This window comes from Camelus bactrianus, chromosome 14 (assembly GCF_048773025.1).
Source record: "Camelus bactrianus isolate YW-2024 breed Bactrian camel chromosome 14, ASM4877302v1, whole genome shotgun sequence".
Taxonomy (NCBI): domain Eukaryota; kingdom Metazoa; phylum Chordata; class Mammalia; order Artiodactyla; family Camelidae; genus Camelus; species Camelus bactrianus.
Genome location: NC_133552.1, coordinates 46040765 through 46058242, shown reverse-complemented (window position 1 = coordinate 46058242; position 17478 = coordinate 46040765). Strand labels below are relative to the sequence as shown.

At 41.9% G+C, this 17478-nt stretch overlaps 1 protein-coding gene across 4 annotated transcripts in view; it reads right to left on the bottom strand.

Moving 5' to 3' along the window:
- Positions 1 to 7085: 7085 nt before the first annotated feature.
- Positions 7086 to 17478, bottom strand: part of SLAIN1 (SLAIN motif family member 1) — a 55943-nt gene continuing 45550 nt past the window's right edge. For all 4 annotated transcript variants that reach the window (XM_045509140.2, XM_010973527.3, XM_074378372.1 and 1 more), the window contains 3 exons: positions 14898 to 15053; positions 9888 to 10170; positions 7086 to 8165 (listed from right to left, as the gene is read on the bottom strand). In XM_045509140.2, the coding sequence (XP_045365096.1) occupies positions 8090 to 8165; positions 9888 to 10170; positions 14898 to 15053 (515 nt within the window). In that variant the 3' untranslated portion in view covers positions 7086 to 8089. The remainder of the gene's footprint in view (positions 8166 to 9887; positions 10171 to 14897; positions 15054 to 17478) is intronic.

Here is a 17478-nt window from a genome sequence, read left to right as displayed (position 1 = left end):
TTTTTATTTGTTTTTCTTTTTACTATTCTGATTGGGTGATTTCCATTATTCTGTCATCCAGATCATTTATATGTTCTTCTGTATCACCTAGTCTGCTGTTAATTCCTTCTAGTATGTTTTTTTTTAATTTCAGTTACTGTATTCTTCATTCTAACTGGCTATTTCTTATATTTTCTAGTTCCTCATTAAAATTCTTACTGTGTTCATATATTTCCTTTAATTCAGTTAGCATTATTATTACTAATGCTTTGAACTGTTTTGAACAGCTCACCAATATTTCTCTTCCACTTCTTGGACTCAGATGTCATGTTTCTGGTTTCCTGTGTAGTGGAATGAGGCCATGTGTGTAGTTCTGGTAATAGACAGAGATGCTCCATAAGGAGATGGCATGGGCCCCTTTCAGTCTGGAGCGCTGAAGGCTTGGTCTCTGATTCTGAGCTCTCCCTGCCGTGATGAGGGTGGTGCTGCCTGTTGAGATGGCCTCGTTTTAGGAAGGAGCGGAGTGACTCCATGTGTAGCAAAACCCTCCTCAGATTTCATGGGAGCCTAGCTTTTTTGTTGGTGCAGATTTGGAGGGTAGGGTGACACAGCCTGGATGCAGTGTCCTGGCCCCTGGACCACAGGGAAATGTGTGAGTGGAGCTACAGGTTCCGGGGAAGCTTCTCATTCCCTGCTGCCCTGTCTCTGGCACCATCAGCCCCTCTCCTGTTCTGTGATGCTGTGTGAGGAACTGTTCTTGGAGGCTTAGCCTGGGCTGGCCCGCCTGTCCTTCTGGTTCTCTTATAGACACTAATTTTCTTTATCAGATTCTTTCTGTTTCAAAATAGCTGGAATAGTTTGTGCTGCCTTCACTGAACCTGGGCTAACACAGCATTAGATTAGGGCTAACACATCCTTGTCTTCCGGTCTTCCTTTGGAGAGATCTGGCTCCCGGTTCTTACTTTGCAGGGGCTCCAAGGCCCTCCCCAGATGAGCTTCTGCCCATCCCTTCTGCCTGGTTTCTGACAGCGCTCCCTTGCACCCTGCAGAGCAGCTAAATGAAACAGCTCTCCAGATTCGCCAAGCAGTGGGACATGTCTTATCTGCACACACCGTCTCCCTGCACATGCAGCTCCTCTCCCAGGAGTGCCCGCCCCGCCCTGTGCCGCCTGCCACCCCTGGCTCTCTTCAGTCCCTTCCCCACACAAAGTGAGCTCTAGATTCGCATTTGTTCAAGTTACTGAGTTTTGGTTAAAAGCCAGGGTTCAAATCCAGGCTCTGGTACCTCATAGCTCTGTGACGCTGGGCAAGTTATTTAACCTCTCTGTGCCTGAGCTCCCTCATCTTTAAAACGGGGATAGTGGAGAGACAAACACTGTATGAGCTCACTGCATGTCTGGAATCTAAAAACAATAAAAATGAGTTCAGAGATAGAGAACAGCCTGGTGGCCACCAGAGGCCGGGGATGGGGAGTGGGTGAAATGCATGAAGGGGTAAAAAGGTACAAATTTCCAGGAATAAAATAAGTCTCAGGGATGTAGGAAAAATAAAATGGGGGTGATAATAGTACTTACTTCAGTGGGTGTTTTAATTGTGCTTTCTTAGGTTCGTTATGTCTGTTTGGCATCATTCATCACGGGGCCCAACCGGGTTGCCCGAGTGTTGCCCTCTCCTGGGTGAGCCAGGGCCTGTGCAGACCAGCTGGCCCAAGGCCGAGCCCCCGCCCCCTTCTTGTCCCATTCTCATACACTATACCGGTATTTCCCCTGCCCCAAATCATCCCAGGGCCAAGTACCAGGTCACAAGAGACCTCCCTAAGCTTGAAGCCCACCAGAATTATTCAAATCAGCCAATCCTTGATGGTCTGCTCTGCCTCGGGCCTTTCCTGCAGGTGCTGCCCTCATTCTGCTCCTGCCTCCTGACCCCACTGATGCTCCTCACCAGCTCTGTGTGCTGTGACCTGCCCCGTCCTCGCATGAAATGTGAATAATAAACATCTTTTTTCAATGGCATCTACTTCTTGATGTCATCACTTGGTCACCTCCACAAATCAAAATTCCACAGGTATAATTTTAGAACAATAAGGCTATGTGAGAACTTAGTAATAACATCTGAAGAATTTATCAGAATATCTGGCACATACAAAGAGAATTATGAGTGTGAGTGTTCCTATCAGGTAATAGCTTGAACTGGGAACAGGATTCCAAGTCCTTCCTTACCTGAAGGGCCACAGGCTCAGCCCTGCGCCACCCAGGGCTGGCTCCATGGTCCCGGACCCTGGGCGGCGGGCATGTAGCTCCCTGCTAAGAGGGCCCCGTGATTGGTTGGATGCTTGACTGTCGCCATCTTAATTCTTAATGTCTTCAATGTTCATTCTGTACAGGGCCCCACAAATTATATGGCCAGTAGGGCCACCCAGGTCCAGCCCCGCCAGCCTTCTTTGGCCCTATATACACTCCAAATTCTTCCCTGTCTCTCCCTGAGAGAATCTTTCCTTTCTCTTCATTTGGTTAAGTCCCATACATCCTCAGTTTAAATACCAGCTTCTCAGACAGGCCTTCCTGGAGCACCCTTCGCTCCCTCCTCGCATTCCCTGTTATTCCATATCTTAGCCCCTGGCTTGCTCCTTTATAGGAAAGACACGGTATTTTGTTTGATTTGAACCTGTCTCTCTTACTGGAGTTAAGACTGTCACTTCCCTGAGGGTAGGGACCGTCTCTGACGCGCTGGCTGTGACGGCCTCAGTACCCAGCACTAAGCCTGACGAACAGCAGGCTCTCAATACACACTTGTTGGATGAGTGAACTCAGGACCTGCTTTAAGACCAAATTGCTGACCTCACCAAAGCCGATCCTTCACTTGGTCCCATCACTACTCTTTCTCTAAGTATCTTTTATCACACAGTGTTGCACTGTTTACATGGCTAACTCTGATTTTTCTGAATTTTAGAGAGCCCCAAAATCTATATATGGTCTCTCCTCCCTCATCCCTGGCTGAATTGTGAACTGCACATACAATTTAAGGATTAGATGTTAAGGAGATTAGGGGGTCCTTATGTTGCCTAGCAAGATGATAAAGGTAAAGATTAGTATTAATTTTTAGATTAAGTATTAAGTATTAGATTAGTATTAAATTTTAGATTAATAAAAATGGTCATTTCTTGGGTAACCAGTAAAAGAACAGCAAAGGAAGATTAGGGTATAATTTTCAGAAAAGTAGAATGATAAAACAATCTAAAGGAAGACAGAAATGGAGCAGGGGGAGAACAGATGTAACAAACAGAAAGCTCCTAAGAAGGTGGACGATTTATATCTAAATATGATAGCCACTATGTTATATTGGCACTGGCTTAAATGCTCCAGTTGAAGGAAAAGACTTCCATACTAGTTTAGAAAAACTGTTTAACAAAGAATGATACATATTTTTAAACCTTTGCTTTAAATTTTTATCATAAACACTAAAAGAAATCTGATGTAGCTTCTTAATTTCAGAAAAATACATTTCGAGACATTAAAAAAAAAAATAAATAGTTCCAATGAACAGATTCACTTTGCCAGGAAGATAAAAAGACATTTAGATATGTATATACCAAGTCATATGGCCTCAAAAGACATAAAGCAAAATTTGGCAGAACTATGGGAGTACAGACATACACCACTGACGTAGGAGGCTTTATCATAACGTTCTTGGAAGTGGAGTAACACAGCATCAGATTTTAAAACCTGGACTCCAGGCCCCAATGGCTTCACTACTGAGATTTATCACATATTTAAGGGAGAAATAACTCCAATATTACGTTAATTCTTCCAACTAGGAAAACACAAAGTACTCCCCAACTCATGAGACTAACGCTATCTTCATTCTGAAACCCAGCAGGGACAGTCTGAGAAAGAATTATCGACCAATTTTATTCCAAAAAATTGGACAGATCTCCTAAATAAAGTATCAGTAAATCAAATCAATCTATTTTTTAAAAACATATGGCATCATGACCAAGTTGGATTTATCTCAATAATTCAAGATTTAGTCAACACTGGAAAAATCCATCATAAAGTCAATATGTTAACAGATTAAATGAGATAATCATATTTTAATAGATGCAGTTCATTAAAATTCATTCCTTTATGATTAAAAAATACCCTTAGCAAACTTGAAACCTAATGGTAGAAAAGAATTTCCTTCTGAAATTAGCAAAGAGAGAAATATATTACCATTTATATTACTGCACTGAAGACCACAGGCAAGAAAAAGAAAAGCTGTAATAGGAAAGAAATCTAACATTCATACATTTGGCTGTATATAGACTCTAAATATAAATTAACTAACAAATTTAAGGTTGTTGAATAAAACATAAATCATTAGAAATGAAGAATTTTAAATACCATATCAAATAGCATAAAAAAAAATCACATAACCTAGAAATTAATCTGGCAAAAGGACTTACAGTCCTCCAGGGAGAACCTGTACAATTTTATTGAGAGATTCAAGAATACCTCAATCAATAAAAGAAGAGGTAGACCACATTCGTGGATTTTAAGACTCAATATTGTAAAGAGTCAATTTCCAACATACTGAATTGTAAGTTCAATGCAATCCAATCAAAATTCCAACAGGATTTTTTTTCTGGAATTGGTTAGCTTGCTTAAAATATATATATATGAAAATGAAAAGAAACAAGAATTTCCAAAACACTCCTAAAGGAAAACAAGATAGCAGGACTGCTCTGCTGTTTAGCAAAATGTAATTATAAGCTATAGTAATTAAAATAGTATGGTTCCGGTGTAAGAATAGACAGTTCTGAAACACACACACACACACATAAAGACATTTGCTTTAAGATGAAGAACAGTGAGGTAAAGACGAAGTTTGCAGTGTTATTAGGACAGATATCCACATGGACAATATAAAATACGGGTGGAAAAGCAAAATAATAAAACATTGAGAATACAGGATATTATTATTCATGATTCTAGGGTAGTGAAACACTCTGTAAACAAGACACAAAATGACTAGCCTTCAAAAAATGATAAATATGTACTATATTAAAGTTAATAATTTTATCAAAATACATCATTAAAAGAATTAAAAGGCAAGCTACACAGTGTGAAGCCATAGTTTCAACACATATAACTGACAAAAGTCTTGTAGCAGGCTGGATAAGTAACTACCCAAAACCAGGAAGGAAACCCTAATAGAAAAATGGGCTAAAGACCTGAACGAGAATCCATGAAAGATGATGTGCAAATGCCCAGTAAACAAATGAAAAGGCCTTCTATTCTATTCCGGGAAACAAAAGGTAAAACCATGACACACAACTACATACCCACAGATTAAACAGCTGAAGGTGTATGAACAGGACCAAAGATGTGTAGTGACAGGAATTCCTGCCGCCTCCTGCAAACACAGACAGCTGTACAACCAATGGGAAACCAGACTGGCGTTATCTAGTGCAGCTGCGGGCACTGTTTAGCAGGCAGCTTCTGAGATGGCCCCAGTGACCCCCGTCTCCTGGTTCTAACAAATGTGATCTCTCCTCACCTGCTGGCCTCGCCTCTCCTGCTTGCTTTCCTCCTCGTTCCCTCTGCTCTCCCTCAGACACACCAGGTAGGCTCTGCCCTAAGCCGCTGCCGGGGCTGCTCCCTCCTTTCCAGCAGCTTTTCTCAGAGCGGGGTCTGTAACTCACCCAGAGGCTGACTCACTGGGCCTGGGGTGGGCCCGAGGACCCGCACTTCCGAGAGGTTTCCCAGCGGTGCTGAGGCGGCTGGTGTGGAGGCCACCCTGAAAACCACTACCCTGGGGCATCTGTTGATGCCCCAGGTTAAATCCCCTCCGGGGCCTCTGGGATGGTTGCTGTATACTATCCCAGGGAGACGTGTGAAGGTCACCACGAACACCGTTTTCTGCAGAATTCCAGGTGAAGGAGGCTGTGAACCAGTTTCAGGACTGACTCTCTGTCTCCAAGTCTTTGTTCCAGTGTCAACTTAGATCCATGCAGATGGCCCACTTAGTGCTCCCCCCCATCTCCGTTTTCTCGGCTCCCCTTACTTTCATCTCCTTTTCTTTACTTTTTTTCGTACTGTGATTTTCTTACTTGTGTAAGGTTTACTGTCTCTCTCCCCTAACTAGAATGTAAATCCCAAGATGCAGAGATCTGTTTTTCAGTCCAAGGGCTGAACAGATTTTTTTGAATATCAATGAAATACTTGAATTGCAAATGAGTTGAATCCTTTCATTTCCTCAGACTATAAACTCATTTTTTAAAAAAAGTACTAACTTAACTACTCTGTTCATAGGAAGGGCACAGCAGTGGGAAAAAGAAAAAAGAGACTTGAGATCAGATAAACCTGGATTCAAAAGTCAGCTTCACTATTTACTAGCTAAATGTTTGTACCAGGTTAATGTCACACCCCTTGGGGTCAGGGTCTTTATTTTTTAAATGGTGGTAGTAACAGGAGCTGATTGTTAAAACTAGACAAATACAAAATTTCTAGCAAAATCCTTGTCACAAAAGTGCTCAATAAATATCACTTCCCCTTTGGTCTCTCGGCTCCTCTAGTCCACATTTCGTTTAAAGGATAGACTACTGAAAGGCCAGTCTTTGACTTCTCCATAAAACTATGTAGAAAGGCATACTTTTTAAAGATAAAAAAATCTGACTTTTGAGCGAACTCCATTTTAAAACTTAACATTAAAACCTTTGCCTAACCTTTCCGCAGCCCCTTCAGGTGAAAAGTTTTCCAATGTGTATCAAATGCAGTCCAAGACTAATGCTACCACTTTGCTATTTTATTGATACTGAGAACCCACCAAACACTGAAGTCCCAGGGACAGTGTTTATCCATGAATGTGTTTCTGGGCAAGAGGTTCCCTGGGTTCAAGTGACCTTCCTAAATGGGACCCAAACCTCACTGCAAAACTAAGACCTCACAGTTCTTACCCCGAGTATTTTGGAGAAAAACTGTTCACAGACGTGAATATTCTGCCCCCCTGCGTCAGCTGTAAAGGCCGGTACCACACACAGCAACAGTAACCCCTCTGCTAACTGGGGCGTCACGTGCACACGGCGTCCGTGCTGTCTGTGCTGCACACTCATGCGTGACCTGACATGGCTGAAATAGTCTTTATTTCTGAACATTCCAAAACAGCAGTGTACACAGGAACAAATATTAAGTCATATACCCTAAGAAAGCATTCATTAGTGCAAATGGATTTTGTAAAAGGTCTATCAAAAAGATTTATTTGCTTTAAAATGCATTCATTTCCAGAAGCATTGTTAATAAAACATTACAGTTTCATCTTCTGTAATAAAGTATTGAAAATCAATCGTGGTACAGTAGCAAACATTGCAGGTATGAAGTGCAATGAGCTCGTGGTGTCGTTATAAATATGAAACCCACGTATGACAATAAATTAACAATGAAGACGACAAGACCATTTCGCTCTGCTGTCCGGCGGTCTCCTTTGCAGCGCTTCAGACTGCACTGTGCTCCTTCAACGTAAAATCATGTCTCTCAAATTGTATGATGGGTTTTTGCTGATATATCCCTAGAGCTAAAAAAATAGTACCTTACCACAAAAATATTTTTATGGCACAAAATTTTAAGTTGTTCCATAGTGGTTCACATAGGTGTAAAAAGAAATAGGCACAAAAAATAAAATCCCTGTAAACTATAAAAAAGTAAATTTCAAAGCATGTTATAGAACCTAGTTGTAAATACGCAGTGTATTAAAATACAGACAGGTGATGGGAAGATGTTTAGAACACATAAGTAAATTGAACAAATTACTTTAAAAAAAAACTCATGACAAAGAAAGCATTATTGATACATCTCAATTCTCTCAAAAAGGATTCAGGTACAGAGCAGTTCTACAAAACCTTCCTAGCTCTAAGCGTCACAATACTGCAGCCATGGACTGGAACGTTGCAGTATCTCAGGCAAATATGTAAGTGCAATAATTAGTCTCTGGTGCTTGGTCCGTTGAAAAACAATGCGGTAACTATGTTAAAATGCAAAAGGGAAAGAATATCCCGACATCCGCTGTCACCCAGCCCGCTAGGCAACACGACCCTCATTTCCACTTCTTTCCTGCTCTTCTCCATAAAACTGCTTCAGTAGCAACCATCTCTCCAGTTTCCATCCCTCAGAGTGCTGAGTGAAGACAGAGGCTTTGGAGGCTGAAGAAAACTAGAAAAAGGTGAAGAAAAGTGAGACAGCTTGTCAGTAATCCCACAGGTCAGGCACACCGCTCCCTTTGACCTCTCTGGCCTGGGCTCCACCACGCCGTGGCAACAACGTGCTGGCACCTTCCCAAGTGTGTGCCCTGTGCTTCTGGGCATTCGAGACTCACCTCGGGTGGAAACCCAGTTCTCAGCACACTGCTGCATGTGCACAGGCAGATTTGCAACGTAAGTGAAAAAAGGTCATTATCCCTAGTGTATAAAGAATATTTTAAAATCAGAAAAAGATAAGCTTAATAGAAAAATGGCCTAAAAATGTAAATGGTTACTTCACTGAACACAAACAGAATAACGTGAAGGAATACTCAGTCGTACAGATAATCAAATGCTTGCTTGTTATATTGGCACGGAATTTAAAACTACTGCTACTACGCAGTGTTTGCCTAAGTTTGGGGAAGAAGACCGGGTCTGGAGACGTCCACCCACGGGATCAACGGGTTGTCCACAGTAACCTCCGTGCATCAAATAACGCGGTTCTATTCAGCCATACACGTAACACAGTTCTGCACGTACTGGCGGAGAATAAGCCGGCATTTACTGAATATGCACCAAACTGACCTCTGGGCAGTAGGATTATGGGTCAGCCTTTATTTATTTTTCTATGTTTTGCAGTGGTTTCTGAATTTGTTTTTGATCCAGGCACCTTGGAAAATAAAAAGTAAAACTATTTATACATACCTAATGCATAAAGAAAGAAAATTTAGCTTTTAGCATGGTTCCCTCCCTCTCATCCTTCAAATCCTAGTTTCCTGGAAGAGTTTAGGTATGCTTCCTGCCTCTATTTGTCTCATCTTCTAATCTCTCCAGAACTCAGTGTTATGGAATTTTTTAAACCATAAAACACTCCAGGATAGAAGTTCAAGAGGAGTAAGGGCATCACGACCACGAGCCCATCTAGCATGTGCCCTGCAAGCAATTTGGAATTTGGGGAAAAAAAACTCTACCTGGAACATACCAAACTTACCAACATAAGCTAATAAAACCCCAAGCAAATATCACTAAGACGCTTTTTAAAATCACGAGTGTGGGGAGAGGGTGTGTGTACGTGCGTAACACATTTCTGCCCATTTTGATAAATTACTGGTTCAACAAATATCTACTGTTCTGCCCTGGGCTGGGCGGAGTCCTGGGCAGTAGGGAGAGGTACCAGTGACTCACAGAATCAACCATCCCCCTTCGTGAAGCTTACATTCCAGTGCAGAGTCAGAGCATAAACTAATAAATAAGTAGAATACACAGTCTGTCAGATGGTGCTAAACGCTGTGGGTGAAAAAAAAACAGAAGGGGAATACGAAGGAGTTGTAACTCTTGCAGGAGGTACAATTTTGGACAGAGGCATTATCTGAGCAAAGACCTGAAGGAGGGAGAGCAGGCAGATAACTTGGGGGAAGGAAAATACAAAAGCTCTGGAGATGGAGCTTACTTGGCAAATTAAAGCGAAAGCAAATAGTACATCAGGAGTGAGGCGATGGGGGGGGGGCAGATGAGGTCAAAGGAGTCCTGACCCCACAGGGCACCGCCCACCCCACCACTGTCCAGAGGCAGGAGGTCACAAGTCAGGCCGTAAGCATTAGCCTGAGACAAAGGGAAAGTCAGGCTGGTTCCTGGAGGAGTTTTCAACTGCAAACTGCCAGGGAGGCGATGGAGATGAAGGAACAAAGGTCCTCACCTTCTAACAGGCTGTGCAATTTTGCTTCGAGGCAGGTTGCTCCCATTTATTGCCAGTGAAGGTCTGGGAAGCGCACTGCGGCCCATCACCCCCGAAGCGGCCGCCTTGCTGGGCGTGGGGATCCCCGTGCTGGAGTAGAGCTGCAGGCCATTGGACAAAGGCATGCTACTGCTGCCTTGAACAGTTGGACTCACGTAGGCTGTGGCTTTAAGAGGCTGCCGGACAGACACCGGGAAGTGTCCCACGCTGTGAACTCTGTGTTGAAGCTGCCCTGGTGACGGAACTGGGAGAGAAAAGGACACGCACATGATAAGATACCTACCGCCATCTAGACGTGCGTTATGTTCGAAAAAACCAGTACTGTCTGAAAGGGCTTTGTGGACACAGAAATACAGGTGTATATACGTTAAATAAGGGTTCCAGACTGCATTCAGTTTTGGAAAATTCTATTCCTTGACAAGTGAGTTTCCTATTCTGTCAATGAGCAACATTTCAGAACGCCTGACTATATTTAGAGGCCAGTTAGAACCAGCACCTCCTTTCCTTTAATAAATGTGATCACCTCTGAGTTCTCACAGGGTGATTTCTTCCTTGCTTGGAAGACATCAGGATTGCTTGATGGTTGCACTGGGGATGGTTTCATGAAAATAAAACAAGGGCGTAATTTAATAACAGTAATTATAGGAAGGAAGACAGAGGTGGCACTGGTAGGTACCAACAGCTTATTACGGGTATATTTCTGAAATAATTTTGATCATGATACTGACTTATCTCATTGGGGTGGTGGAAGATAAAAGGAGTTAATCCACATACTCACGATGGCGCCTTGCACTTAGGAGCCACTCAACAAACGCGAGCTAGTATAACCTTGATAACGGCACAATCTGTAAAACGAAGGGAGCTCTCTGGGTAGAGAACCCTTAAAAACTTCATCGATGTACTGGCCCAACCCTGTGCACCATTTCACATTAAAAAACAATGAACTGTTTAGCAGAAATGTTTAAACTTTATAATCCTTTACCCCAAGGAAAAAACCGAATTACAAATTTAACAGAAACTTGTACACAGAACTCCACCTGTTAACTATTCTCGCCTTTGCTGCCTAGCGCACTTGCAGCGCAGTTAAGCAGGAACACATCGTTTTCTAAAATGGTTTAAATGATTTTAAACTTACTTCCACATAGAATATACTATAGATTGGCTTTTTGATAAAAAGGGGAGAAAGACAAAAAATGTCTATGGTTTTATGTAATATCTCTTGAAAATATTTCCTTAGTTTTGCTCAAGTACATAATAGGTGAACTCTATATGAAGGGATGCTGATGTATGCATATAGTGGTCAAAAAATTCAGTGAAAAATGAGACCTGTGTAAGACTCTGCTTGCTTCTGGTTCCATCAAGTTTTGGGGATACAGTAAACTCGTGTTGGTTGGCAAATCACCTCTAAGATCCTTTCCAACCAACTCTACAGTTCCTTAATTTAGTAGCTTCTAACCATGCATATTTCAACATACTGGGGTTATCGATGGTAACAACGCACCACACGAAGGCAGGAGGTTAGTAACGGGAAACTGGAAGGAGGGGCAGGAGGGACACGCGGGATTATATGGGAACTCGGTACTTCTCACTCGATTCTTCTGCAAACCTAAAGCTGCTCAAAAAAAAGTTTTAATTTTCAAAATATTCAATAAAAAATAAAAATTTGGCCCAACTTCTTTTGAAATACAATATACACAAAGTACAGAAATGTTAAGTCTAGAGTGCAACGAAATTTCAGGGTGAACACACTCATGGAACCACACCCATAGCTAGATACGACACGTTCCCAGCACCTGAGGGCTCGCATGGACCCTCTGCCAGTCAGTACTCCCCATTCTTATCGCCACAAATTGGTCACTCCTATTTTGAACTTGAAGTAAATGGAATTATGTGGTATGTTCTCTTTTGTGGCTGGCTTCTTTGATTCAACATCATGTTTTTGAGATTCATCCACGTAGCTGCACTGTGATGTGGTCCTCCAAGGAATGACTGTCAAAGTCTACTCTCCTGATGATGAAAAGCTGGGTTATTTCTAGTCTGGGTTTTTATGAACATTCTTGAATATGCATTTGCTGTTATGTAGTCATTAGGTTATGGGTTTATTCCAAATTCAGAAGTAACCATGAATAAATGAAGTTATTAGCAAAGCTGCTGAATACAACATCAAGATAGAAAAACCAGTTGTATTTCTAAATTTGTATCAGCAAACTCACAGAAACTAAAATTTGAGAATATGATTTATGAAAACATTTAAAAATCAAATAGGAATAAATTATAGATGTATTAAAACTACACAGAAAGCTACAAAACTTTTCTGGGAGACATGGAAGAAGATTAAATAAATGCAGGCATGTTTCATATTACTGAATCAGAAGACTTAATACTCTTGAGACACTCATTCTCCTAAAGTTTATCTACAGATTCAGTAAAATTTCAAACAACGTATCATTTGAAATGAAATTACAGAACAGTTATTCAGGAAAACAGTCCTATTAGTCCTATTAACTTTCATACACACAAGATAGATACCACCCTTGAGTTTAAAAGAAAGAGAAACTAGTTAAGATTAATAGACATAATCCTAATTTTACAAATGAGAAAACAACCATCAGAAAGGATATATAACTTTCCCAAGAGCTTGTGATTAAGAAAACACCCAAACTCAAGTCCAGTGTCTTCCTTCTCTATCACGCTGTCTCTCCAACTTTCTCTGTCCTACCTTTGTTCTTTCCAGAACGTAGGACAATCCAGAACTGGGAATCTCATGGGATAAACTCAGAACGTATAAAGGATATTTGCTTAGAACACTCGGGAGTACAAGCCCCTGAGAGCAGAATCCTGAGATGGGAAACAAGTTCAGGACTGACCTCCTGTTACTAACACTCGTCTCAGGTTTTGTTTTTTATCGTCTCATTATTATGCTTGACTTACATAGAACAACTTTTCTATTTTCCTCATTTACATTTATGAATTAGAATTCTACTATAAAGAATTTCCCCGCTTCTCCATTTATTTATTCATTCTATTAAGTATGGGCCCGTGGTTATTCATTTTAATCTATGCCTTATACCCCTTTAATACAATTATTTATTCTGTGGCTCAAATTGTCCCAGACTTGGTTACTGGGAGTTAAGACTTTAAGTTGTTTCCCATAATTTTTTGACATGTTCCCATCACTTTTTAAACACTGCCATCAAAGCGGGCCATTCTCTGCAGTGTATGTGCTATTCCCTTCTGGGTTACAGACGTTCCCCGGGCACCTAAGTCATGCTATTTAATGCCCACTGAGGTAGCATTCACAAAAACTCCTCAGTTACCCTCTCTGTGACTGTCACAACCATGTTTTCCCCATCTATGCTTATCCTGCTGGTTTTTGTACTCAAGTGTAAAACTCTATCTCAGTTAAATTCCATCATGATCTATTTGGCCACTGTCCTAACCTCCCGACATAAAATTAGCTAGTCATCCTCTCAGTTTCCCACCGTTAGTTCCTAGGCTGTCTTCTGTGTCTTTACACAAACCACTAATTCAAATACCAACAGATCAAGCCCTAGGATACAACCCAATGGCAGTCATTTATGCATTCATTCAAACGGCTACTGAGAACTCCCTGTGCCAGGCAGCATGCCAGGTGCTGAGGATAGAAAATCAGGTGAACTATGGTGCAAGGGAGCTGATGATCCAGTGAGGAAGATCAATGCGATGACAGTCGAGTGAGACGTGCTGAATGACAGAGGAAGGCACCAAAAATCGAAGCCATTCTAGACGTGTTTGGGGGTACACAGAGTAGTCTATTAGGGCCACCGACGGAGTCCTCTCCAAGGTCTGGCACTGGGCTGTTCATAAAGGTAAGTCAGAGCAAAGTGGACAAAGAAGAGGGGAGAGAGGAACAGCAGGTGGGAGCTACCATCACAGTGGTTAAAGGCATCATCTCGGGGGTAATCAGAGCTGTTCCACCTCTACTCCTTGACCTGCATGGTCCCGGGCAAACTGTCACTTAACCTGTCTGAAACTGTTTCTTCATGTGCAAAGGGGGAGCTACAACAGATGCCACCTCACAGGGCTGTTGGCAGAACTAAATAAGGAAGGGGAACCACTTAGCACAGTCCTTGTACAGGGTAAATACTGTCACTTGTCTTCAGGAACTGAGACATAAAGAAATGAAAGGCCATCAGGTGCTGGAGAAATACCGCTTGAGCCCCCAGACTGGATCTGAGTGAGAGGGGCAACGAACCAGTCACTCTGCGTGCAGACTTAAGGCAGCTGGTTGATGGCTCTGGGCCAGAACACTCTGAACACACTTCAGGCCTCCTGGTGTGGGCTTATCCATCCTGGGACTGTGACCTTGAGTCTGCCTCCCAGGGGTCAGTCTCAGACCTAACCCCGACTACCCACACAGATGGCAGGAGCAAGAAAGGGGTAACTGGAACCAGCACACCCCACACAAACACTGGACGTAACCCTCACGGCACTGCTCGTCGCTGGGGAAAACGGACAGAGTGAATGACGACTGTGTGGCAAACTGAAATGAAGGCGATAAACCCCACTTTGGACACACTGAGACAGAACTCCATTTGCAGGAGGCAAGAAAAGCTATGAACTGGTGAAAACCCAAAGTAACAGCAAGACAGAAAAGTGTGCATTCTTTAAAACATCAAGTAAACAGCTAGAAAAAGGCAGAGCTGCAAAGAAAACAACTGTCCGATGAGTGGACAAGTCAGTCACCACTCAGTGCTTAGACTGCTGTCCTTGGGTGTAAGAGATGACAATTTACTAATTATTAATTGGTGACAAAGGCCCTGGTAAAATACTACTCAACTGTATAGGTGAAATACCAAAAAAAAAAAAGTCACAAGGACAAAAGTTTCCTGTAGTGTTCTTAAGAGAATGAAAGAAATGAAATAGTAAGATTTCCCTGATGGTGTTACAACTAATTAAAGATTATAGAAAAATTAAAAATGTTATACTTACTACAAGACTGTATTCTTGAAATTCCATTTGCAGCTCCATGCAAGCTTGAGTCAAAACTCTGACTACTTCGCACGGTGACCGGAGAACTCACGCTGCTACTGACGGCCGTGGTACTTGGCATCCGGGCTAGATTAGGCATACTTCTTCGGAGCTTATCTAGAAGAGAAAAGAATTTTACTAAGTTAAAGACCTCAAATTTTATGCCAGTTAAAACACCACCTTTCAAAAGTAAATACAAATATAAATCATATTTTGTTCAGTAACAAATAGAGTTATCACATGTGTTACGAACTCTGCCAAGCTAACTGCCTATTTAGGAAAACACTCAATGTCTCTAGGAAGGTTCCACCAAATGCACTGCTAAGGGAAAGCACTGGTTCCACAAAAAGAGGGAGGGATTAACTAATCCATTAGCTACTTGTTCCTATATCATAAGTGGATAAAACTGTGTCAAAGTGAGGTTAGGAAATAACCTTATAACAATTTCGTTTTAAAAAACGCTAGAAATTGTTACATGTTAATAAAAATCTAGAGGAGTCAAACCAACAATTATTGAATATTTTGCTAGCATAACAAAATGGAAGAAATTCTTAAAATTCTAACTTGGAATGTTTTGAGATATCCATTCACCACATTAACTTCTGGAAAGTTTTATGAGTGTTGCACGAAACCTTCGGAGACTTGAAAAAGAAAATGCTCCCTTCTTTCTCCTTGCTGAGTACACCTTCTGCCACTAAGGGGCAGCAGAGGGTCACGCACAGACCTCAGTGTTGCTGAGATTTGAAATCAGGCACAAGACTGCAACTCTTACAAGACAGTTTTCTCTCAATTAATACACACTCCCCCAAAAGTAAAGTACATATGTCAGGTCACTAAAGCTCAGAAAACAAAGGATATATTTGAATACTAAGCAAAAACCCACTCAAGTGCTAAACCAGATTCATTTTTCTCGCCTTCGCACACGGCTCCTGCTACATTACTTAGATCCGTTGATCACGGACCTGCCCACCAAGTCACCTAATCCAAAAAGCTGCAGTCTCCTAAGTTTCACCTCCCCTTCTTCACCCTCAAGGCCAAGTTCTGTCAATTCTGCCTCATAAATATTCAACAAATCTCCCATTGCCACCCAGCTCAGGTATCTTTATCATTCACATTTTCACAAAACCCTCTTCATCAGTCTCCATGCACCCTGTCCTGTCCCTCCCCATCCTCATACAGCTGGTCCCACTCTTCCTGGAGCACAAGCACACTTCTGGCCACTCCCTAAACCCCTCCCATCAGTCTCCCTCCCCTTCATCCGGAAGCCCAAGGTCCTGGGCGTGGCCAGGATAAGACTTCCAAGACACTGGTTGTGGACTCCTCCAGCCTCATCTCCACTTTCCTGAAGGACACCATCGTAACACAGGTTCAGAGAAACCTAATCCTTTCCATAATGCTGTTTAATGTAAGTTAATCCCACTTTTCTAAGGTAGGACAGTGATCCGACCAACAATACTAACCAATACGCAGAGCTGGCATCTGCTTGACAAGTAGGATGTGATGGTCTAAGACACTTGACCAAAAAAGCCTTTAGAGAAACAACTCTAGGTACCCTCTCCCTCAATTTTAATAATGCTACAATTTTCATTAGGCACATAAAATACTGTCTTTCTGGGTGGTGACGGCTTAGCTTACTCTGGGTTCATTCAATCCCCAGTACCTCCATTTACAATAAATAAATAAAACCAATTACCCAATCCTGTAAAAAAAACAAATTGTCTTTCTGATATTATGAGCTTTAATGAATTAGTCACTATGACATTCTTTAACCACCAGTTTTCTTTTAAATTTGAACTCTTAAGGAATTATAAAAGAAATTCTGACTATAAAACCTTAAATATTTTCAAATGATCTCTCAATTAGCATGAGTAATATGAGTACAGAAGAAGAAAAGGTAAAAACTAAATACATGACAGCAGGTGATGACAGTACAATTCATATTTGGCTTTGCAACATTAGTAAGTAACTTGTTTGATCACTTCTGGGCTCAGGGTTGAGAAATGGTACTATCTAATAATTAAAAGCTGTATCTATGTAAGTGCGCTCTGTTTCTCCATACCATATGGGATTTGTGTGTGAAAGTCAGACTGATCATTAGTGCAAAAACATACTAGGCTCAGAATATCACGTGACTGTTCTCCCTATAGTTCTTGGAAGTCAAGATCTGTAACTCCTGGGAGTAAGGACAGATGATAAATGATGAAGAGGGAGACAGGAAAAAAATACAAGAGAGTGTCATGTATTCCTAGCCCACCATGTTGACATCAGGACAAATCAACTTGCTGTTACCACGCCAATACCAGCCTCCATACTTTACTGCTATGCAGATCTTAGTTCTAGACATCAGGAAATCGGAGGGGAAGACACATTCCAAACTTCCCCTAAGTCTGGATGCACACAAGCAGCATCCTCTCCAAGCACCATCACCCATGCTCACCATCCATCACTCTGCTGGGAGCAGAGAGCGCGAGACTAGCGGTTTCGAGAAAGATGAGGAAACATGCGGCTCAATGCCTCTGACTCCGTGGAGCTCCACTACGAA